The following is a 24,652-nucleotide window of genomic DNA, read 5'->3' on the forward strand; positions in this document are numbered from 1 at the left end:
AGGTGCAGTGTTGGTTGGTGATACACCGCCATCTGCAGGACATCAGAGTTTACTGTTTGCTTTTTATTTGGTATCAACCAACCCTGAAACAGTTCACCTTTAATGTGACAGATTTGCAGATCCTGAATCAGCATTTTTATATCTGAGAAAAGTCTCCCAGACCACATCTATCCTGTGTCAACCAAGGCCATGAATAAAATCTAAAAAGCCAGTCAGCCCTCTTCATCATCCAATAGGAGCATTTGCAAAGTCAGAAAAGAATTAATTTCGAGTAGAAGTTTGGGAATTGGAGCCTGAGCAGGTGCTGCATGCTGAACAATATGGACATCCCAGGTGGTGGCTTGGATTTGCTGTATAAAGCACAAACACAGGTAAGCACACCTGTCTGTGAAATCTCTCAAGCTGTTTGTGTGCCTGTTGTAGAGAATGTCTGTGGATCAGCCTGCTGTTGAACACAGACGTTAGAGAAACACCTCCACCTTTGTTTTATTAATGCAACAATGGAATGGAACACCCTTGTGACCAAATGAAAGACATTCGGTTTCTGTTCAATTTCAGATTTCAAGTTTAGAAAAGTTAACTACTCAATGAGACTACGAGTATACAATTTATTTGACGGATAATTAAGATTTATTGTGTAGTTTTATGTTTGCTTTTAGCTTTATTACGGGGTTTAGAACTATTTGTTTATGTATTATCGAAAATGTAATATTTATGTTGTGATGAGTACAACTATCATTTGTCACTTTCAGAGGGCTTTTATGGTTATCTGGGAGAAAATGAATATCCTGAATGAACAATGTCACTGATTAAATGTTCAAGTCATGACTTAATTCAAGATGAAGGACAGATTTGTTTTATTAAATCATAAATGTGCGTTAAGGGCTGGAGTCACGTTTGGAGTTAATCTCTAAGAAATGTGTCCCACATGAAGTAATTTATAACCTCCGTTTACCTTCAGGCTGTACGTTGGAATGAGATAAGCCCCTGAGGGAGGAGTCTGCCTCTCCTGCTCTTCAAGGTGTGATGCCTTCCTGCTCCTGACGGGAGGATCAGGCTCCATATGCTGGTCTAATCCAGTCCAGGTGGTCCTGTCTGCTCCTATTAGGGCAGGCCTCGGCCAGTGGGACTGAAGCAGAGAGGGAAGCCAAGCAAAGTGATCTTTATCTTAGCAAGAGATTATGAGCAATTGGCTCCGTGGAGACTTTTATCGCTGACTGCCTGATAAATTTCCGTCCTCAGCACCAGAGAGAGCTGCTGCCTGTTCATGCCGTCGTGGATCAGAATCAGAGGTGACGCACTGAAATCTCACTCAGTAACACATATCACACTCACAGTGTCACTGATGTTGATTTTTGATTTTTATGCCATTGATGAGTCTGAAACTTTATTTTTGACGACTTTAATGAAGGCTTCTGAACGTTCTCCCACAAACACTGATGAGAATAACTAAAATACAATAATAAAGAAGTAGCTGTAGATATAAAGAAATAACCTAGAAGCTAGTCCAACAGCGTGCAGAGGCTGAAAAGGAATAAATGAGGGGGCAGAGGTAGAACGTGGGCGCTCTAATGGAAAAAGGTGAAAACTAACTCCAGCAGCAGTGCAAAGTTCATTTTTATGTGTGAACCAGGACTTCATCAAGGACCCTCATTCCAACAAACCACATCCTTTCTGTCAGAGGCCCACGAGGAGCTGGATGAGGAAATGGATGAAGAGCATCTGAAATGTCCACATTTTTAGTCTCTCGAAGCTCTCTGGATACATTTCTTACAATCCACCTTTATGTTCTCCTGCGCTCCTCTGAATGTTTCCCACCAACCTGGTACCAGACACCATCTGGGTTCAGGGTTATGAAGACGCAGTTGGTCACTTGAATTCACAGTTCTGCTCTCCCATCAGACAGTTGATCTTCCTCCACCAGGTTTCCGAGAGGCTCTTGATTTTGTCCGGCGTCTTCCTCTTCAGAGTCAACCTCTGCTGCTGGACGCTGCAGCTGTCCGTCAGATGGATGCTGGCTAAGATGGCTGAATCAAACGCATCCTTCAGGTTCTTCTGGGTGAGCGCGGAGCACTCCGCAAAGCCCACCGCCCCGACCTCCTGGGCGAGCCGCTGGCCCTCCTCGGTGTCCACCGGCCGCTCCTGGTTCTTCGCCAGGTTGATCAGCACCTGGACGTCCTCCTTCAGGTCCACTTGGGTGCCAACCAGGACCAGAGGAGCGCCGGGACAGTGCTGCCGGATATCAGGGACCCACCTGTCAATCAGGTTCCGGAAAGAGCAGGGCCGTACCACGCTGTAGCAGAGCAGGAAGACGTCTGCGTTCTTATAGCAGAGCGGCCGCAGGCGCTCCAGCTCGTCCTTCATGAAGACACAAGGACACAAAGACATAAAGACATAAAGACACAGGAGTCCAGATCAGATCCAACAGAACACACAAACCAACAATGACACGTTTGTTGGGGACTACTTTTAGCGGCGGATTAAAAGAAATTTGGTGCTGTCGTGAGCATTTCCCTTTGGCAGGTTTTGGATATAAACAGGAAACAGGACCAAAACAAAGTTGGTTTATCAGAAAACTTGAAATCCTTCAGCATGTATTCTATTCTTTTATTTTTATTAGTGTTTTTCTGAGATTTCTGGATTTTTGTAAAATAAGCCAAACATAGTTTCAGGTGGACGGAGTGACGCCTTAACTGGACCAAGAGAAAACAGAAAAACTCACTTTAATCCTGCAGGGGGCGGAGTTTGACTGTGGGGTAACAGGGCAACTGTGGGGGGGGGCAGTTATTCCAGGATTAAAACCTGGCAGCAGGGGGCAACCGACACTAACACAACAACAACAACTGCAGCTGTCCAGTTGGAGACTCTTATTGATCACTGGTGACTTACATTGATTGGTTCATCAGCCAGCCCCCATTTCTGTGGTGACAGAGCGGGAAGAAATGAGTCAGTGTTCAGGAAAGTTAAAGGTTCGAACCCTGGAGGAGGCAGAGAAGGTGCGGCTCACCTGTCCGGCCATGTCACACAGCTGCAGCCTCACCGGTTTCCCGTCCACCACCACCATCACTGAGAAACACACACACACACACACAAACACACGGTGTTGTGAGCGCGTTGTTGTGCAGTAACACAACTCGGGACTGTGCGTAAAGTCCGCGCGTCACGGCGGCGCACAGCCGGTCTTACCGGTGAAGTTGTCGAACGCGGTGGGGACGTACTCCGTCGGGTATCCGTTGGTGGTGTAGCTGACAATCAGGCTGGTCTTCCCCACAGCCCCGTCCCCGACCAGGACGCAGTTCACCCGGCGCTCCGGCGCGGATCCGGACCGCCGGCGCTTCGCGCTCAGAGGAAAGTCCCGGTTCTTCAGGCGCCGCGGCGGGACCGGGGGACAGTCTCCTCCGAGCACCGGGTCCGACACCCGGCGGGGCTTCTGCCTCCCCGTCTCCTCGGGGAGCATGCCGCTCACTTCTACCACAGACCAGATCGGTTCGGGTCCGTCCGCTGCACCGGGACGGAGGTCTGAGCGGAACAGCCGTCGGGTTTCTCCTGATCGTGACTCATAAGAGGCTTAACGCGCCATCTGAAGCTTTCCAAGTGAAATGAAGTGAGCTCAGAGGAAAACCTTGATCCTACAGACAGCAGGTCTCCATCTTCAGCCAATTACCAAATAAAACCAACAGATCTGACAGATGTACTGTTCATTAACCTGTTTCCCATAAATAATAATAAATAATTAGACCAGAGATGAGCTCCTGCAATCAGTGTTTGCTTTTGTGTGTGTCGTCTCTGCAGCACAAAGTGAACACAGTCTGAGTCTGCTGCAGCTTTTTTCAGCAAAACGTGGTTGTTCTCCTTCTAAAGGCTGAACTGATTATGTGTGGAGTGAGTCAGGTGACAGGTAAGTTGGCTCCCAGGTGGCAGACTGACGCCCCCTGATGGTGACAGAAGGTCAGGGTGAAGGTAAAGATTAAAATCAACAAACATCTTCATCCAGTCAGATTATTGCTACCTGACTTGTGATCCGTGTTTTTTTTTTTTAGATCTTTAGGTGAAATTGAAGTTTCACATTAGTGAGAATAAAACTAATCTGAATGTGCAGATAAAGTTTTCTGGCAGCATTTTGTGTGTGTGTAGTTGTGTTTTTACTGCCCCTGTCTGATTGATTCTCCTTTAAAAAGCTCCGTCTGACCGGAGACATTAAACTAACCTCGTTTTATTGTGATGAGCTCAAAGAATCAAACTTCCCATCTGCTCTGTTCATGTGTCGCCTCGTCTCCAGGAGGCTGCAGCACTGTGTGTGTAGCTTCTGAGCGTCTTCTGTTATTCGCTGAATATTTATTTGTGTGTTTGTGTTGCTGAAGTCTCAGACAGCGTCTGTGTCTGCAGTTAAAGTGATTTACAGAGTCACTTTGTTCCAGTTTGACGGTTTAACTATTTAAACGTGATTCACATTCCGTTCTTTTAGTTTCCAGACTCATCTCTGGAAGTTCAGGTCGAGCTGAGTGAGTCACTCTGATTCAGACAGAGGCCTTTGCACTCGACCTTTGACCTTTAACTGCAGCAACACTGGACAGATTGTCGTGTCAACAACAATAAAATACTTCACTGTTCCTTTCACATTTCTCCCTGCGTTCTTCTTTACAGCATGATATTATGGCACCATTGTTCACTAATCGCCACGGCGTTCTTGTGCTTTGTTGATTTTTCAGTAAAGTGGGCGGAGTCCAGCCTGGACAGGTGACCAGGTTCGCCATGAAGCTACGGCCAATCAGATTCCTGCTCACCTCTGCAAACATCACCGAAAAACCTCATGTTCTGACTCTGGGAGGAAGCCCCAGGCCCAGGTTCAAACCCAGAACACTATGCTCGTTAACCACTGCTCCAACGTGCCACCTTCCAGTACAACACATAGATATGTTTTACATTAACAGTGGGATTTCAAATAATTACAGTCTGAACTGATTTCATTTCAGATGTCTTGACACTCAAAGACAGAACCAGCGGCTCAGTCCTCATCACTGTGCAAAAGTCGGTCCTGGTTTCAGTTCTCTGCGTCCTAAATCTGCTAAAAATAATCTTTAACCAGGCGCTGACATCGCTGCCTAACAGGATTAACAGCAGTCAGCAAAAAAAAAAAAAAAAAATGTGGATGGAGAGCTGGAGCAGACCCAGAACCCTCAACACGCACAAACGCACACACACATACACACAAAGCTGCCATTATACCCATGTACAAACAGCCCCCCCCCCAACATCTGATAAACTAGACACCTAATCAGGATCTTTGGGGATCCTGGGCCTCCTTTTGGAGTTTGCAGACCAGCAAATACATTAACTCAATTTAAAATTTGGGATTAAGGACTCGCCCCTCCCCCGTTATAATACACACACACACACACACACACACACACACACACACACACTGTCATCCCCTTCCTCCACCCGCCTCCTGTCTTTCCTCCTTCCCTCTCTGTTTTTTTGATGGGATCAGCTGAGCGATACCTTCTCCTCCTCTCTCTCCCTCTCTCTCCCTCTCTCCCTCTCTCTCCCCCGGGGGACCGGGCTCTCGGACTCTATAGTTATGGGCCGGGGCCATCTGTCACCGTGCGCATTCACGCAGCCACCAGAAGGCCGCAACATGTGCAGATTTAAATGGAGAACCCAACTTTCCCAGGACATACAGGCCTGACCCCAGCAGCCGCTGCAGCCCCCCCCCCCTCCACCTCCATCCCTCCCTCCCTTCCTCCCCACCCCCCCGTGCCTCCCTCCTTCATCCTCCTCCAGCAGCTCCATCCAGCATCCCTAAAGCCCAAACCCCACCCTCCTGCCACACCCTCCTCCAGCACCACCAAGAAATACTGTCTGCATGTGAATCAGTGAATTAAAACACCCCCCCCCCAAAAAAAAAAAAAAAAAAAAAAAACAATCCGGCCGGACCAATCAGACCCCCCCTCCCTAAAAAATACACACCACTAAGGGTGTGTGTGTATGGTAATGGTTTTGCAGCATGCACGAGCACCTTCTTTGCACACAATGATGGATTTCAACCTTACATAGCAGCTGATGGTGAGGGGGGAGGTGTGGGGGGAGTGTACGTGTGTGTCTGTGTGGGGGGGGGTTGATGGGAACCTCTGCTGGATGTGTGAGAAAGAGAGAGAGAGAGAGAGAGATCAGCTGATTGGTAAAATTGATTGTGAGGCAGAGAGGGAAAGGACGCAGTGTGTGTGTGTTGTGGTTTTGGTGGTCGTGGGGGGGGGGGGTAACAGGATTGGTCTTGTCTGTGGGACTCATGGGGAGGACAATGGGAACGGCGGGGGTGGGACGAGTGTCACACGCTTTTGCTTTGTGGCTCGGTCAACAGGCGTGTGCCACGGGTGTCGTCTCGCCTCCCCTCGCCTGCTGTCCGACTCAGGGAAGGACCGGCAGCCATGAGAACCGGGGCCCCGGGCCCCCGGGCCCTTTAATGAGGGGCGTGCTGCTTCTTATCAAAGATGGACAAGCCATCATTACAATCATCATTAGAAACTGCACAATGGAGAACGCCTCCCTGAGCAATGGATGGGAAAATCCTCCTACAGAGCTGCGGCGGCTGCGGCGGCGGCGGCGGCGGCTGTGGGGGATGAAATTTAAAAAGCAAATAAAAAAAAAAAACACTCACATGCCAGTTTGTTGAATTGGGAACAGTCGGGTCTCATCAGGCTCCACTGAAACTTTTCAATTCATTAAACAATGTGATGTTTGGTGACGACACTTCCTGAGTCTTTCCTGGAAGACACCGAAGCTTTAAAAGCAATCTGGAAAGAGGAACTTTGGCCATTGTTGGTGTTTTCATCCACTGGGGCCAAAGTTCCTGGTAATTCAGCTCTAATCATCTGGAAACATTAACTTCATCATATTCATATTTCTCTGGTGCAAACGGTAAAAGTGATCCTTTCCAGACAGTTAAACACTTCAGCTGAGTTCCTCAGAAATATTTGGGGCTTTCTGTGTTTTGTTTTGTTTTGTGTGACGTTTTGATGTTTACACTGTTTACTAATCAGACATGACAGGAACACGTCAACAATAACTGTTGTTAGACATGTTTCAGCAGGACGGGGGGGGGCATTTAAGGAGTTCAAAAATGACTTGGACGCAGTAAGACCGGTATCTGGTGGAGGAGGAAACACATTGGCTTTAAACTTTAATGGTTTGAGTCCGAAGGTGGAAGTTGAAAGAGCAGAGTTTTACAAGCGTCTGTCAAAGTGAAAGTTAAAGTCTCTTCTGATTTGCAGGAATTCAGAGTGAAACTGGAACAGCGACCGACCGAACACCTCTGACAGAAACACAAAGACGCTCTGACCGAGGTGAGCTCCACATCTGATTCTTTGGCTCTGAGAGGGTTAGAGGGCTGAGGGGTGGGGGTCGGGGGGGGGTTGGTCCAGGTTACTGTGTCACGCAGCGTAACCTCGCTCTGAGTTGGTCATCATTAATGTTGGTCCAAAAAAGGTGTTGCTCCGCTGCGGCCTTTCTCCGCAGACCTCTCCAAGTCCTTTTTAATGCTCTGCTGGCCTGTGGCCTTGGACGCAGGCAGCATTGTGGTGGTGCTGAAGGTGGAGGGGATGCGGGGAGGAGGGGACGGGCAGGAGGGGGGGGGGGCATGACGCTGCAGCAGTGGCAGCTGGCGGCCCAGCTTGCAGGGGCCATCTCCTCACAATGGAGAGCCTTCCCCCTGGGGCCAGTGATTTAGGACAGGGCTCTCTGGACAGGCCCCCGGAGAGGAGAGGGAGCACACTGGCTTTGGAGGAACGCACCCTCCCTCTCCTCCCACCTCCACCTCCCCTCCTCTCCTTGCCTTGTTCCTCTAAAGCTTCCCTGCTGGTTCTCGTGCCACCACCACCACCTCCCCCCTAACTCCTCCACATACACACACACACACACACACACTCCTCCTGACGCCCTCCCCTCGGCCCTAAGCTCCCTCCTGGGACGGCCGGGCCTTTGGACAGGGAGCATTCCTGAGGTGTAGCACGCTAGCGCTAGCTGGACAGAATAGGGGGACGACAACAGGTGCGTGTGGATCTTCTGTCGTGCGGCGGCAGCTGAGAGATGGAGGCTATTATGGCGCCATTATCCGCCGCCGCTCCACCGGTGGGCTGTTGGAGCTTCTCTTCTCCAACAAAAACAAGGCTTTTTAAGTGTAACCTGGTCCCGTACCCCACCCACTCCAACAAGCTTCTCTTTCATCCTCCCTACCCCAGCGAGCACCTGCCGCCCCCCCCCCGCCCCCCTTCGCCTCTCCATAGCAGCCCAACGGCCACTTATCCCAAGACTGGACTCAATTCAAGCCAAGAAAACCTGGAGCCACTTGTTTAAAACACCCACTACTTCATATTGAAGCCATAGAAATTATCCAGGCAGCCACCTCTGCACCCCCCCCCACCACCACCACCCTTCTACCTCCCCCCTCCCCCCGCTCTGTCCATCTGAATTATGTTATGTCTCAAATGAGCAGTCATACAGCAGATTGTTTGGTGCAGCCACTTGATATAACCGGTGACAATGGCTCTAACAGGGCGGGTGTCCTGGGGGGGTTGGCAGTATTTGGTTACTGCATCCCTGATCTCTACCCCATTGTGGTCCTGCTCCGGGTCCCAGGGAAGGTTGAAAGGGGGGGGTGTAGGGAGGCGGAGCAGAGTGGTGGTGTTTGGGGAGGAGGGGGGGTGCGCATATGTGGGCCCACAACGCAGGTGCCTACATCTGTTCATTTCTGGGCAGATGCTCATGGTTGTAGAGATAGAGAGGGAGAGTTAGAGCGAGGAGGGGTGGGGGGTTGGGGGGGTCTCATCATTCAAACCGGTGATTAAGCTGAGAAGGAACAAAATCAGAGTTAAGGATGAGAAATGGTTTCTTTCATCCTTTTGACTGCAGCAACAAAACAAGCTGACGTCCTGCTCTCTTTATTCTGACACTCTGAACTTCTGTCGCCTCTTCAACATGTTACAGACTCACAGTTTCTTTCTGAACTTATTTGTCAGTCCCTTTTGTTGCCTTACGCACAAAAGTCAGAATTAGTTTGAATTGTTTGTGATGAACTTGATGATTTAAATATAAATTAATTTAGATTTAACCTCGGAGGACGTCATCCTGCGACGGATTCAAAATAAAAAAACGATCGTCGGGCGTTCAGCAGCTCTTCTGATTTTACTTTTAACAAACACGACCGTGATGTGATGACTGACGTCTTCCCCGGCCTGCAGCCAAACGAAGGGAGGAGGAGGCTGCTCCACAAGCCCGGGATGTCGGGCAGTTCAATTGAAGTCGATGGGAAAATGAGGAGGAAAAAAATAAACGTTAAATTTGAGCCGATGGCTGAGAGGGAAAGTTTAAAGATCAGCAAATATAAAAAGAAAAAAGTAAAATTCATTCAACAGTTGGAGAGACGCTTCAGTGAGGACACTGAATGAAAACAGACTCACTAAGATTCATCCTCTGGACAGCATGAAATGTTTCTGATTTTATTCCACCACTTCATTTCCATCTTTTCTGCAGGACAAGGAGGCCAAAGCATCACAAAGCACGCACAAAAACAAACACAATCTGATTAATCATTTGATTTCTCTCCATATTTCCTGTAATATTCGTCCCTCAGTGAGTTTGACCTCGTCAGTAGTTCCGTCTTAATGAGGTTGTGTTGTTGATGTTTGTTTGTTTAACCTCTTGGCGGGTTGTTGACTGTTTGTTGTGGGTAAACGTGTTGAATCATCGCTTTTATTCAGAGGGACCTGCACATGTTGCGGTGCGTCACCCCGGGAAGCGCGCGGCAGATGTGTTTTCATAAACATTGGCACGCGACCGACCACGTCACGCCCCCCCCCCCTCCCCCATACACACCCTTTATCACACACACACTTACAACTCACACACACACTCTTGCAGGCGCGTCTCTGGGCCCCTCACATAATTACTGCCCCCCCTCCAATAAACCTCCACTAACAGCAGCGTATGTAAATGAGCCAGCAGGCCTGGGGGAGCCGTGGGAAGCCGCGGGGAGGCTGGCGGAAACCCCGAGGAGGAGCCCTGAGGGATCTGGATCTGGCCTGTACCCCCCCCCCACTACCTGGTCCTCCAGCAGCTGGCCCCAGAAACCTGATCCGCACACAAAGGGGGCCTGTTGATCTCAGATATGGCAGGTAGAACCAGCGAGGCGAAGAGACGGTCCAGGTCCTGGTTCTGGTTCTGGTCCTGGTCCTGGTCTTGGTCTTGGTCCTGGTCCTGGTCCTGGTCTTGGTCCAGGTCCTGGTCTTGGTCTTGGTCTTGGTCTTGGTCCTGGTCCTGGTCTTGGTCCAGGTTCTGGTCCTGGTCTTGGTCCAGGTCCTGGTCCTGATCTTGGTCTCAGATCAGGGGTCACCTCGAATGGCAGAATATTGAATATTGGTTAACTTATTTACTAAAATCTAGAAAATCTAGAATTTCGTGTCCTAATTTGCACCATGAAGTTGCTCTCGGGTCATTTTAGTGTCAGAGTCTCATTTGATGTCATTATAGAGAGAGAGGGAGGGGGGCTTATCGAAAGTGCTGATTCAAATGTCCTTCAGGCTTTCCGTTCAGCCTGCATCTTAGCACGGGTGGCCATTATAAGCCCCCCCAGAGGCAGCAGCACATCACTCAGGGAATCGAACCTCCATCCTCCTCGGTACCATCAGAGCCTCATCGTGATGATGATGAGGTGTCATTGTTCAAATAGGGGTCTATTGATCCCCTCAGGTTGCCCCCCCCCAACCCCCTCCCCTTCTACTCCAATCACCACTTCATATGATCGATATCGTGTGATGCGTGCCGTGTTTACGTTCCCACGACTGACCATGTGGTGTCTCAGAATGAGAGGAGAAGAAGAAAAAAGCCCCCCCCAGCCATATGGCCCCGGAGGGCCCATACCGTTACAGGCCCTTTAACATGCTTCCAGTGGGGAGACACGGGGCCGGTGGACTGGGCGCTCCGGGCCGGGGGGGGGTTAACGTCGTCTACTGGATGTGGTGGGATCGGAGTGGAGGGGTGTGTGTGTGTTGGGGGGGGGGGGGGGGGGGGGGGTTAGTGGCAGATGGCTTGTAAGGGTCTGTCCGCGTCTGAAGGCGTGTCGTGGTCCTTCACTGAAGACCCCCCCACCCCCACCCCCCTTCCTCCCTCCTGCATTCACAATCAATGGAAATTAAAGCGCACAGAATGGATGAATAGTCAGACCCGAGTCACCCTTTTTTGTTTGGAGCAGCTACTGGTGGGCAGGAGTTAAACTACAGCAGCCCCCCCATCACCCCCCCTACAGTAGCACTTTGGTTAAACAGTCACAGCCTCTTGGTGGGGGGGGGGGGCACAGTACAGGGACCAACTGAGTCCAAAAGTGGCAGGACCCTTCTTTATCAACCCCCCAACAGAGAGTCCAGCTTCTTCTGGGATAGTCTGTGCTGTTATTATTACTATTATTATTATTGTTGTTGTTGTTGTTGCAGTTGTTGTTGCTGTTGTTATTATTGTTGTTATTATTATTGTTGTTGTTATTATTATTATTGTTGTTGTTGTCAGCTTCAGGTGTCTCTGATGGTCAATCTGGTTTTATTCCACTTTATTCAGTTTAATTTGTCACAGCTCAGATTTAAACGGGCTGTTTGTGTGTTTCAGAGGAACAGGAAGTCTCTGATGGGGGGGGTTGTATTAGTTTATAGATGGGGGGGGCTTTGTTTTGGTTGTTACCGATTGATTGGAGGTAATAAGTAACTACGGGCCTTGCTGTGGGACATATGAAGTGAAGTGAAGGCGATTTGGATAAGAAAGGGAAAGCATGTCATTTTTCTTTTCTGTGATGGGGGGGGGGGGGGGGGGGGGGCGTCACGTGCATAGTTATCTGAGCTCTGTGACGCAATGTGCGCGCATGGTACGGTAGCCCGCGAGTGCTGCTCGTTATACAGCTGTGAAAAAAAAAAGAAAATCACACTTCTAATGAACGACCTAATTAAGAACCGCCCCCCCCGTTAACCCCCCTCCAACACACACACACACACACACACGCCACCTGATTCACGTGCACACCTTCACACACAAACAACTCCATAAAAAAGTGCTATAATTAAAGCAGAGAAGAAGAAATTTGTCCAGCGATGCTTATGATGCTTGTGTGTGTGTGTGTGTACTGCGTATGGGCCGTGTGGGCGCGCGCTCAGCCAAGGGAAGCGCGTGCACGCTGTTATTGAGGGGAGAGCAGGTGCTGAGTGAATTACCATACAGCTGGGGGGGGGGGGGGGGCTGATTCCTCCAGCACACACACAATAACAAAAGTTCCCCCTCATGTTGGCCACGCGAGCGACTCTGGTGCGCGCGCACCTCTTTGCAGGCACACACACACACACACACAGAAAATGGAGTCCAGCTCTTCATCGCTGCCAAGGAATGTTTTCTTTAGAGTCTTTTGACCCGATTCAAAGCTGCAAATTCTTCCCACAAGCGCAAATAACAAAATATCAAGAGTGTGTGTGTGTGTTTGTGTTTGTATTTGTGTGTGTGTGTGTGTGTGTGTCCAGAGGAGGAAGAGGAGGAGGAAGAGGTGTAAACAATTAAATGAGTCAGACTTGGACCAAGGAGCATGTTTTCTCTCCTCTTTGGTTCTTTGAAAGTAATTTCTGTTTAAGGCACTTTAACCTGAATATATCATAAAACAACAAAACAACGGGAGGAACGGCCGGAGGGGTCAGTCCCCATGCTTGTCTCCATGTCCACCTTAAAGACAGGAAGACTTTAATGATGGGGGGGTTCAACACATATCTCATTTTCTCCAAATGAATTTTTTGGTCCCCATCTCCAGGCCTGAACGTCACCTGAACATGCCGAGTTTGGCTTCACCTTCTCGGCCGCAGATACTTTCACACGTCGGCCGGTGACGCGCTGTTTGCTCCGCTCGGGGGGCCACTTGTATGAGATCCCCATTGTGGAGAGTCGGGCCAGATTGGGGAGGTGAAGTGGGGGGCGGAGGGTGGGTGGGTGGGTGGGGGGGGGGCAGGAGGAGGAGGGAAGCTGTGTGTGTGTGTGTGTGTGGGGGGGGGGGGGGGCATTTGCATGTTATTACCATAGCATGTGTCAGGCCGTATATAACAGGCTGCAGGCGGCCTTGGCTGGAGACAGACGCACAGTTCACAGGGAGGTAGAGAGGAGAGGAGCAGCATGTTGGACCAGTGACAAACCTTCTTGGGTCAGACCAAGATCTTCACACACAAGCAAACAAGAAGAGCTACTTCCTCAAATTTGTCACATTCTCAGCAAACAAAAACAAGGAAACCTTTTTTGTTGTTGTTTTTACGCACTGGATTATAACGGAACTGGAGGAATTCTGTTTTTCAACTGCGAGCACAAGTTCCCGTATCTTGTCTTGTGATTTTATTTGGAAGGTTTGGGATTTATCCTTTTTTTTTATTATTATCATTTTTGTTTTTTTTGCTGTTGTTGCTGTTTTATTTTTTGGCTGTTCGGGACATGAGTGAGAGCGGCGCGGCTGACAGCGGCAGCAGTAAATGAGAAAACCCCGAGAGGCGACAGAAACGTGCTCAATGCATCTTGTTCAGCGTTGTTGAAGAGGAGGAGGCACCCCCCTCCGTCCCCGCTGCCCCCCCTCCCCCCCTCCCAGGACCAGCCGACACTTTTGACTTTATTTATTCTTTATTTATTATGTATTTATTTAATATGGGGCACGCCATCCTGCCGACTCTCGCCGTCATGTCCATGTTGCTGTGCCAGGTAAGATCCTGAATCTGTATTTCTTACAAACAATGAACCCCCCCCCCCCCCATACACACACCCCTCCCCTCTTCGTCCCCACAACAACACACTGCTGCTCCACCGGCGGCTCCGCGCTCACGGCCACTGACCCCGCGCCGCTTCTCCTCCGCAGGGGTTTTGTTCCGGAGTGTTTGAGCTGAAGCTGCAGGAGTTCCTGAACAAGAAGGGCGTTCAGGGCAACAGGAACTGCTGCAAAGGAGGTCTGGGCTCGTCCTTCCAGCAGCAGCAGTGCGAGTGTAAAACCTTCTTCAGGATCTGTCTGAAACACTACCAGCCCAACGCCTCCCCGGAGCCTCCGTGCACCTACGGCGGCGCCGTGACGCCGGTGCTCGGCTCCAACTCCTTCCAGGTGCCGGACGTCATCCCGGAGAGCTCGTTCACCAACCCGATCCGGATCAACTTCGGCTTCACGTGGCCGGTGAGTACAGCCACATCGCGCCCTTTTTTGTCCTGGGGAGGAGGAGGAGGGAGTGTGTGTGTGTGTGGGGGGGGGGTATCCGTGCGTAAAAACGCGTAGCGGCGTAACGGCCCCGGAGCGCAGGACGCTCTCAGGTGTTTAGTTTGACCGGATCTTCATGCAGCCTCAGCACCGGGGGGAGAGGGGGGGGGGTTCCTTGATGTTATCACTCCCCCCTCCTCCTCCTCCTCCGCTGGCCACCTGTCTCATGAAGCCATTTGTGTTCCCAGGGGACCTTCTCTCTGATCATCGAGGCCTTACACACCGACTCCAAAGACGACCTCTCCACAGGTACGAACCGACACCTTCCCTCCTCCACCTGCCTCACATTTCCGCCCCCGGTTTAACCCTTCACTCCCCTCCTCCCCCCACCCCCCAGAGAACCCGGACCGGGTCATCAGCACCATGACCACCCAAAGGCATCTGACGGTGGGGGAGGACTGGTCCCAGGACCTGCACACCGGCGGAAAGACCGAGCTCAAGTACTCGTACCGGTTCGTGTGCGACGAGCACTACTACGGGGACGGCTGCTCCGTGTTCTGCCGGCCGAGGGACGACGCCTTCGGCCACTTCACCTGCGGGGAGCGGGGGGAGATCGTGTGTGACGCCGGCTGGAAGGGACAGTACTGCACCGAGCGTGAGCAGCTTTCTGTTTATTCCTCTCTATTCTCACCGTTCACACTGCAGACTGAGCTGCAACTGTAGAGAGTTAAAGGAGGCACACAAAAAACTTTATATAGTCAAAGTTTGATTCCTGTTCAAAGTATAAAAAGTTGGTTTGTAATCAAACTGAAGGCCGTTAGAGGGAAACCTGCCTGCTGCAAACACACACACACACGCGCGCGCACGACCACTTGATTTATTCTAAGGAAAGTTTTGGGGAATAATCTCACGCGTGCCATAAATTTACATGCTGCCCACCGATTGGCTGCTGCCGGAGTGGGCCGGGCTCTGATTGGCCGAGGCGGGGGCCGTATTGTTTGAAGTGGGCAGCTGCCGGCAGAGAGGAGACAATGGAGCAGCTGTCGCGCACTGGCAACACACTCGCCAGCTGTCCACTCTTATCTGCCCCAATCCGAGACATTAAGGGGAGTGTGTGTGTGTGTGTGTGTGAGTGAGCAGAGAATGAATAAAAGAGTTTTGACCCGCAGCGAAGAAGAAGAAAAAAAAAAAGAGGAGGGTGGTGGGGTGGGATGAGGGGGTCTGTGTGTGTGTGTGTGTGTGTGCACAAACGCTGACACACACACACACACACACACACACTCCCTCCTTTGTCTCTGAACTATGTTAAGCAGAAAATTCTTCCACGGTAATAAGGAGATTGGGTTTAAGGTAACAGCTAAAGGAACCTCCCCCCGTTTTCTCCTGTGTGCAGTTGTGGTGATAAGTTTTATTCCTCCAAACAAAAACTCGACCTCTGAACCGTTTCTGCAGGTCTCACTGTGTCTTTTCTGTCTCTTACCTTGCAGCCATTTGTCTGCCCGGCTGTGACGAGGAACACGGCTTCTGCGAGAAACCTGGAGAGTGCAAGTGAGTTTTCCTCAGCGCCCATTAACCAATCAGCAGCAGACGCCTGATGCTGCAACGTGAGGACTGACCCACCGATCTCTCTCTCTCTCTCCTAATTGGACAACAACAGGTGCAGAGTTGGATTCAAAGGCCGCTACTGCGACGAGTGCATCCGCTACCCGGGCTGCCTCCACGGGACCTGCCAGCAACCGTGGCAGTGCAACTGTCAGGAGGGCTGGGGGGGGCTCTTCTGCAACCAAGGTGAGGTCACGAGGAAGGAAGCCGAGGGCTAGAGCTGATCCAGGTTTGGGTCATGAAATGTGGTCTTGAAACAAAGTCGGCCCAGATTTCAGCCTGTGTGAGCCGAAGCTCTTCAATCACTGACAGAGAGGTTGAAAAGCATCAACCCTCTGATACAGAAACAAAAACAGAGCAGCAGCTGTCCAAGGACAAACACTGAGGAAGAAGAGAAGGAGTCAAGTGTTCCAGAGGACACAAAGACAATCTGTGGCTGCTGCTGTTGTTCCTGCCATTTGTTGTGCTGTGGCTAATCCACATGTGCTGCCGTGTCTTTCCAGATCTCAACTACTGCACTCACCACAAGCCCTGCATGAATGGAGCCACTTGTAGCAACACTGGCCAGGGCAGCTACACCTGTTCCTGCAGGCCGGGCTTCACTGGGGCCAGCTGTGAGATCCAGGTCAACGAATGCGCTGGAAACCCCTGTCGCAACGGAGGAAGCTGCACCGTGAGTGTTGTTTTTGGTCTTCTGGAATACGAGCAGACGCTCACTGACGGCGGCAGCTCGCTGCCAGCTGTGTCTGAATGCGGCCTGGCGTCCGCCTTTCCCGTTTCTCTGCTCTCAGTATTTTCCATTCAAACAGAGGGCTGCAGCCGCAGGAGGGGAGACGCATCTTGATGCCGAGCCTGTTCTATTTTTCTCCCCACAGGATTTTGAAAACACATACACTTGCACTTGCCCTCACGGTTTCTATGGCAACAACTGCGAGCTGAGTGCCATGACGTGTGCAGATGGGCCCTGCTCCAACGGCGGCCGCTGCGCCGACAACCCTGAAGGGGGATACTTCTGCCAGTGTCCCACCGGGTACGCCGGGTTCAACTGTGAGAAGAAGATTGACCACTGCACCTCCAGCCCCTGCTCCAACGGTAAGCCCCGCAGGACGGAGATGGCCTTCGCCCTCAGCGTGACCGTCAGGGACCAAACTCTAACACCGCTCTTTGTCTCCGCTCTCAGGTGCACGCTGCGTGGATCTGGTCAACTCATACCTGTGTCAGTGTCCAGAAGGCTTCACCGGCATGAACTGCGACCACACCGGGGACGAGTGTTCGATGTACCCCTGCCAGAACGGCGGGACGTGCCAGGAAGGTCCGAACGGCTATACCTGCACCTGCCCACCCGGATACACCGGCCGCAACTGCAGTTCGCCGATCAGCCGCTGTGAACACAACCCCTGCCACAATGGGGCCACCTGCCACGAAAGAAACAATCGCTACGTCTGCGCGTGTGTTCCAGGCTATGGCGGCCGAAACTGCCAGTTCCTGTTGCCAGAGCATGCCGCCATCCGTGGCTCAGAGGTGCCCTGGATGGCCGTGGGGTCCGGCGTGGCCCTGGTGCTCCTGCTGCTGGCAGGGTGTGCCGTGCTTGTGGGATTTTTCCGATCGAAAGTGCAGCGTGGCGGTCAAGTCGAAACAGCCAGCGAGGGAGAGACAATAAACAACCTTACGAACAACTGTCACCGCGGTGACAGGGACCTGGCGGTCAGCGTGATGCCGACGCCGGGCGTCAAAAACATCAACAAGAAGATGGACTTGTGCAGCAGCGACCCTGATGAAGGATCTTCGCCGGGGAGAAGCAGCTACAAGAGCCGCCCCCCGCCTGCAGACTACAACCTCGTACACGAGGTCAACTACGAGCAGGCGGCTAAGGAGGCCATGCTGGAGGCGGCCTGCGAGGACAAGTGCCAGTCCCTGGACTCGTTTGAGTTTGAGGAGAAGCGCAGCAAACGTTTAAAATGGTAAATAATCAATATTTTCCATAAGTCAACACTGAAATTGAAGCTGTGGACGATAAAGCTGACCTGTTTTACTTTTCTCTCCTGCAGCGATGCATCAGAAAAGAAAGCCCCAGAAATGTCTGCATGTGCGGACACAAAGTACAAATCTGTGTTTGTGATGTCGGAGGAGAAGGACGAATGTATAATTGCAACTGAGGTGAGTCTTGTCTTATATCTTGCTCACTTTCTGCCATCTTTCTGTGGTCATTTTCCCGCCGAACCCTAACCACCGCCCCCCCCCCCAACCCTTTGCTGTGTGTCTGCAGGTGTAACCAGCCACCAGTGGGCTGCCCGTTGCTCATTTGCTCTATGGGAGAGTTTTTATGCTCCTTCAGATGCTGCTCTAACCCTAGGGGGAGGTGTCCCGCCTTGAGACTGCTGCTGATACTGAGACGTTTAACTGATATTCAGAGTGAGCTGGTTCTCTACTGGAAACTAAGCGCAGGCAGCGGCGGCCTGTGGGATAGGAACTGGCGGGGTAATAATAAAAATGATAATGATAATAATAATAATAATAATAATAATAATACAAAAAAAAAAACAAAAAAAACAAAAAAGGAAAGACGTTTACGGTTAAAAGTAAACGGCATCTTAGCTTTCTGTTCTGCCTTTTCTCTGGGAGTGTGGGGGTTATAAACGAAATGCCACGTAGCGATGACGCGCCGCCATGCTACGTTTTTTTTTTTTTTTGTAGTCTTTGCAACATTTGCACCCGGGCCTTTTCTCTAACCCACACGCCGTTGCTGAGCGCAGGAACTGCATCAAACGGTGGATGTTTGGCCATACTGGCCTGTTCTTCACGAGGCTGTTCACGTGGGCTGTGCACCCACCACCACACCTGTGAAGACTGTATGTATACTTGATCACTGTGTTTAACTGAAGTGCGTTTTCTACCCCCCCGCCCCGAGCCCTCCAAACCATTTATGACATAGTATTGTTCCATTTTTTTCTTTCTTTTTATCTTTATTGGGACACGGAAATTTTTTTGTCTTAATTAAAAAATAAAAAATGTTTTTTTTTGATACAGATTGTCCTTTTGTAAAATAAAGAGAAAAAAAACAAGAAAAAAGATTTAAAATTATGATTTAATTTAAGTTAATTTAATGATTTTGTGTTATTTTTATTTTGTATTGTATATTTGTGATTGTTATGATTATTTAAGTTGCTTTTTTTAATTGATGATATTTGCAAAGGCACTTCAGGTCAATGGGACTTTTCTTTCTTCTTCCTATTTTTTTTTTTTTTTTAAGAAAATGTTATTTAAGAGGGATTGTACTGTACAAATTGTTATGTTACTGTCTCCTTTACCATTTTTGAATGAAGGAATTAGCCAAGACTATTTTTCCAAATAAATATTGCTAAACATGAAACCTTTAATTGCGTCCAGCTCTTGTTTTGTCCATCTGCGAGTGCGCTGAGAAAACTCTTCTTTCGGGGTACGCGAGCAAAGTTAATCAGTAGCATCTGTTGTCTTCCCCTGGCGACCCCATAGTGGGCTTTTCTATGCCGACACTGTTGACTACTGCCAGAAGTTGAAAGTGTCTCCCCGGAGACTGGAGAGGGGGCCTATTCACAAAAAAAAAACAACAATGTCCGTACGCTAGATTTACCACTTCTATTTCTGCCACCAAAGAACAAGTCAGGTAATTCACAGCTCTGAGATTCAGATCAATGTGGAGAAACGCCTACTGGACATCCAACTCTATGGAGGGGGGGGGTTGTTCACTTCCCTTCCTGTTTCCACCAGAGGCGTATTCAGCTTCTTTTCCAGAACTAATAAACTAAATCAACTAAAGCTTTTATAGCCTCGAACACAGAAAGCCAACTGTATAAAAGAAAAGACAAAACCCCCCAAAAACAACCTTCACATGTTGGACTTTAGATTTGGCCGCTCCTCATCATCACCTCTTTAAACCCCCCCACCAAGGTTTCCTCCTTAATTGCCCCACAAAGACGCTGATTGTATTTAGACACAAATAACTGTAAATCATCAGCCCCAGTAGAGCCCTGGCCCTCTGGTGGGGTTTATAACCCCGTGGCATTATGGGAGCAGACTTCGGCAGACAATGATGGAATTGACAATGGGCCACACAAAAGGCCACCCTTGGGAGAGCCTGCGTGTCCCTCGGCATGCTGGGAGAAAGAGAGTAACAGGAACAGATGTTGTTGAGTAACAGATGCCTTCTGGCCAGAGTTCAGCCACGGACCAGCCAGACCTTCAAAGACTCAAAGCTGCAGGACAACAAAAACACACACACAAAAAGAAAAGAAAAAAGATTATCGATGGGCCTTCAAGAAAATACAGCTTCTCTATAAACTGTCCTCCTGATAAATTTGTAATTTTGAGACATGGCGGAGATAAGAGACAGCCTGAGAGGACTTTTGTGTTCAGTGATGAATGCAGACAAAGAAACTACAGTAATGAACAGGGAGGAAAAAAAAAAAAGGAGCATCCAATCAGTCTGAGGAATGAAGGAAAGAAGATGGAAGAATTCAGCAGCGTCTCCATGACGGCGAGGTAGAAAAGATAAACAAAAATGATCTTTGACAGCCGGCAGACGAAGCTCTCGGATTAAAACAACAACAACAAAAAAAAAAAAAAGCACGACACAGCCAGAAGGCTGTTTTCTACCAACGCACACTGAGTTGTGTCTCCATGACTCCACAGGACCTTACAACACCAACACGACTCAGCCTGACTGAGCCATTAAAAAAGCCAGATTGTGTTGAAGTCTATGTGAAAACGTCCCTATGTTCATGACTCAAAGCTCCAAAATGGCCACTCACAAACCAACAATGTGTTGAAGTTATAATCTTTGACCTCCACTTTTATTCAGTTTTTCCTTTTGCTGTTGAGAGGAACTTCCAAAAGAAACCCACAAGCGCGCGTAACCAAAGAAGAAAAGCACACAACACTGATGTGTAATGTTCTCCGTGTTAATAAATAAGGAACCTCCTGAACCAACGACACTGAAGGGAACTCCCAGAATTCCACACTATTTGATGACATCACCCAGATGAATGAGTTCTCATTTTAGGTCCCCAGATAATGAGGACACACAAACAAACATACAAATTAATGTAAACAAAAAAGAAAAAAAATGGAGACGCACAACAAGCAGCTGGTCTTTTGCCAAAGAAGACTTTTAATTTGGAGAAAGAAATCTTTGAAATCACTCATTTTTAAAATTCAATTAATTCATTGAGTACGACATCTAAGTTCTCAGAAAAAGTTAAAATCATGCCTTTAGTCTTTTTTTATACATAAAAGATGAAAGAAGGTTTTTTTTGTTTTTTTAAAACGATGACAAGTGATTTTTTTCGATTTTTTTCTATAAAATGACTGTTTCTTCTTCTGACATATTTAACATCTGTTAAAGAAATATGAATGTAGAAAAAACAATTATCAACTTCCCTCCCAGTAAAACAGAACAAAAAACAAAAAACCCAAAAAGCGTAACACAGTACGTTACAATGCGCTGACATGGCTTCAAAGCACACATATTACAGTACTGTACAAGGTCCGCCTCAGACAAAATGCACCAAAACCACTTCCACTGTTGAGGATAGATCAAACCTCTGAAACAGCTCAACACTGCTTATTTACCAAACGCAGGGCCAGCAGCTCCGTGTTGGCATCTGGCAAAATGAGGTAAACATTCCCGCCACCCCCCCACCAAAAGAAGAAAAAAAAAAAAAAAAAGCACCAAAGGTTTGGCGTTTAAGTGTGTAAATAGCTTATAACCCAACAGTGAGTTGGAGGAGTTTCCATCCAGTTTGTCTTTAACTCTTTTTTTATTATTATTATCCACAAAACTGGAGAAACAAGTACTGAGTCTGCAAAATCTGTTTGTGATGTTCAGAAGCCAATGAGCTCACGCCGCCAGGCCCGCTCTGAGTAAATAAGCAGGTTTTATAGTTTCCACATTGAAAAATGGGACATTTCATGTCGATGTCTATAGAGAAGTCCAGACCGAAGGGGGCTTTTGAGTCTGCACCTTTTTTTTAATTTTTTTTATTTTTAGGTTCTGGATTCACTTTTAATTTAAAGTCTTCTCTTCTCCCTTTTGACAAATTCATATCAACACTCACAAAGTTCTCAAGCTCAAAAAGTTTCAATTCTCTCGGGCAGTTCACTTGTAAAAATCATGTCAATCAGAAGCCGAAGGAAACTACTATATATCGTTTTAAGCATCGACTGACAGACATTTAAGGAAAATTAGCTAAAAGCTGGGACACATAACGTGTTTTTTAAAGATCACCTCTTAGGTGGGAAAAGAAGTAGAACATAAAGGCCAAATAGTTGAGGGGACAACAACATCTAGGTCTAAGTAACAGGATGTGCAAACTTAATTGTGCATAGAGATCAAATTGTAATAAATATTAATGTGATAATTAAGATTATCACGAGTCTGACTTTGTCAAAACTTGTAGGGGTGATTGTACATTTTCATGATTAAATTTAGTTTTACTAAACTGTTAAAAGGTTTATTTTTTTCAATAGTGCTGCGAGAAAAAAAAAAAAAAAAGCTTTTATTGTTTATTTATTTATTTTTAAGCAACAAACACTTCCCATTTATTATTAACCAGAGCCCCAAAAGACAAACACAACCAAACACTCAATAAAAATCCTGATAAAAGTTACTGATTTGTCATAGTTATTCAACCAAGTTTAACTTCCTGTGAATGGCTCTTTCACTTTAAGAGTTTTTTTTCTTTTTTTCTTTTTTTTATGTTCTGCGTTATTTCTGCAAAGATTCACATGAGCAACAAATAACAAACTGAGCGTTATAGCGATGTACAGGAATTTTACATAGAAGTACTTTAGTAAGCTTTCAAAAAGTAAATGGATCTATTTTAGCTTTAGTTTTCACTGTTTCTTCGTTTGATGTAGCTTAAAAGATGAAGCATAATGCCTGTCTTTGGACCACCGAGGTAATTGTAGGTGTGTGTGTGGGTGTGTGTCTCTTCTGTGTAAAACATGCTGAAATGTTTCCCAAAAACATTTCCGATGAGTAAATAGTGTCCCTCCGAGCCGTCAGGGGCTCGTACTGGTTCGAGGTATATGATCCTGGGGCCGAACGGTGGCGCCTGTGGAAAATGTTACAAAGCTGTCTGATGGATGGTGGTGAATTTCATTCACGCTGCTGTGCGTCACACCTCCTCCTCCGCCCTCCCTGCTGTAGTCTCACTCTGCCTGGACTGCTTCATCAAATCATTCATCAACAGCCCTCTTTGTCGTCTGGTTTGATACATTCACACTCAATTCACTTAATTCTAGGACAACGGATTCTTTTCCACCTTAAATTCTCCCAAAAAAGATGCTTAACGTTCAACTGGGCGAGTTTTGGCGAATCAATTTCAAATTGTGAATCAAATCCACGATCAAAACTGTAACTTCACGTTCTTCTCCTACTTTTCAAATGACGTGGAACTGTTTGTTGTTTTTATCCAGTGGACACGTATTAGAAACTCAGCCCGGACGTTAAAACAAAAAGGAGTAAAACTGGTGTTTCTTATTTCCACCCTTTATCGTTTCTTCAGGAGACATTTTCACTCGCTGCACGACGACGCTCTCTTGTCTTTTATTTTTCAGCTGACGTCGACATTTGAGTCAGTTTCAAGTTAAAACTAAATGGACACGCAACACTGAGGACACTTTGGCAACAGTTTTCTCTAAATTGTTTGATAAGGGAAGGGTAATGGCGTGCAGGAGGGAGTCCAGCCGGGAATCAAACCAAGAGCTCACCTGCCCACACAGGTGAGTTTGTCGTTGAAGCTGCGGTGAAACGTGATTAGATAATTTAATCCGATCGACATCTCGCTTTGATTTGGCCCGTTTGAAGCAGTTTGTTCGTTGTATTGAAACGCGCCACACAAATTAACCGTCATTAAGGCATCTGCGTGTTCCAGAACCCACAATCAACACATAATCACTCTGCGGCAGAAAAACTTAATTTTTTCTGCGTAGCTGCAGAGATACAGGAACGGAAAGATACAAGCTCCAAAACAACAACATTATCAATTAAAAAGGGAATATACAATCATTCTTAATCGGGAACACGATTTGCAGCTGGATGTGCGTCTTATATATGTTGTTGTTGTCATGTGTGTTATCTGCAACGCACACCTATCATGTCGGATTCTCAGTTACATTTGTTAAAAACTACCAGAGCTGAGATAGCTGAAATTCTGGCCCTTTTGGAAACGGTCATCGCAGTCATGCTGACTGAAATCTTCCCTCCAAGTTCAAGACAAAGACTCCCTCCAACTGTTTTTAACCGACAGAACTGATCCACTTCCTGACATTCAATCATTGATCTTCTACCTCTGATCCGTTTCCGGGTCACAGGGGGTTGTTGGACCCAATCCCAGCTAGCTCTGGGTGAGGGCGGGGTCACCCTGGACAGGTCGCCTGTCCATCACAGGGCCAACACACAGAGACAGACAGAGACCAACAACCACTCACACTCAGACCTACGGACAATTTAGTGTCACCAGTTAACACAAACATGAAGTCTTTGGACGGTGGAGGAAACCAGAGTACCTGGAGGAAACATGGAGACTCACAGAGAAAGGCTCCAGGCCGGGAATCGAACCCACAACCTTCTGACTGTGAACCACTATGCCGCCTCCGACAGTCAGGTGGAATTAAATGAATTGAGTGTGAATCCATCCCTGCAAGCCCCCCACCCCACCCACAAACCTGTATCTCCATGTGACCCAAATCCCCATCCCAGCCTCACCCCCCCACCCCCCCTCGCCTGCTCCCAAACCCGCTCCGTTTTCCTAACGTCTTTGGTGACTCTCTCGT

The 24,652-nt window shown here is 48.3% G+C and overlaps 2 protein-coding genes across 3 annotated transcripts; one reads left to right on the top strand and one right to left on the bottom strand.

Annotated features, from left to right (window-relative positions):
- Nucleotides 1–1,457: 1,457 nt before the first annotated feature.
- Nucleotides 1,458–3,503, bottom strand: LOC115041103 (rho-related GTP-binding protein RhoU-like). Of its 2 annotated transcripts, XM_029498411.1 has the most exons (4): nt 3,187–3,503; nt 3,008–3,066; nt 2,890–2,919; nt 1,458–2,358 (listed from the first exon to the last, which is right to left on the bottom strand). In XM_029498411.1, exons 1-4 carry the CDS (start codon nt 3,455–3,457, stop codon nt 1,870–1,872), a joined length of 849 nt encoding a protein of 282 aa, XP_029354271.1. In that variant the 5' UTR covers nt 3,458–3,503; the 3' UTR covers nt 1,458–1,869. The 2 variants fall into 2 exon arrangements, with proteins under 2 accessions (XP_029354271.1, XP_029354278.1); XM_029498418.1 differs by lacking the exon at nt 2,890–2,919.
- A 10,180-nt stretch (nt 3,504–13,683) lies between these two features.
- Nucleotides 13,684–18,307, top strand: dla (deltaA). Its single transcript, XM_029506002.1, is given in 10 exon segments — nt 13,684–13,755; nt 13,910–14,215; nt 14,485–14,545; nt 14,634–14,891; nt 15,724–15,784; nt 15,894–16,024; nt 16,342–16,511; nt 16,714–16,930; nt 17,019–17,995; nt 18,105–18,307. Coding segments are annotated over 10 exon segments (2,256 nt in total). The 5' UTR covers nt 13,684–13,686; the 3' UTR covers nt 18,111–18,307.
- The last annotated feature ends 6,345 nt before the right edge of the window (nt 18,308–24,652 follow it).

Source organism: Echeneis naucrates, chromosome 1 (genome assembly GCF_900963305.1).
Source record: "Echeneis naucrates chromosome 1, fEcheNa1.1, whole genome shotgun sequence".
NCBI classification, from domain to species: domain Eukaryota; kingdom Metazoa; phylum Chordata; class Actinopteri; order Carangiformes; family Echeneidae; genus Echeneis; species Echeneis naucrates.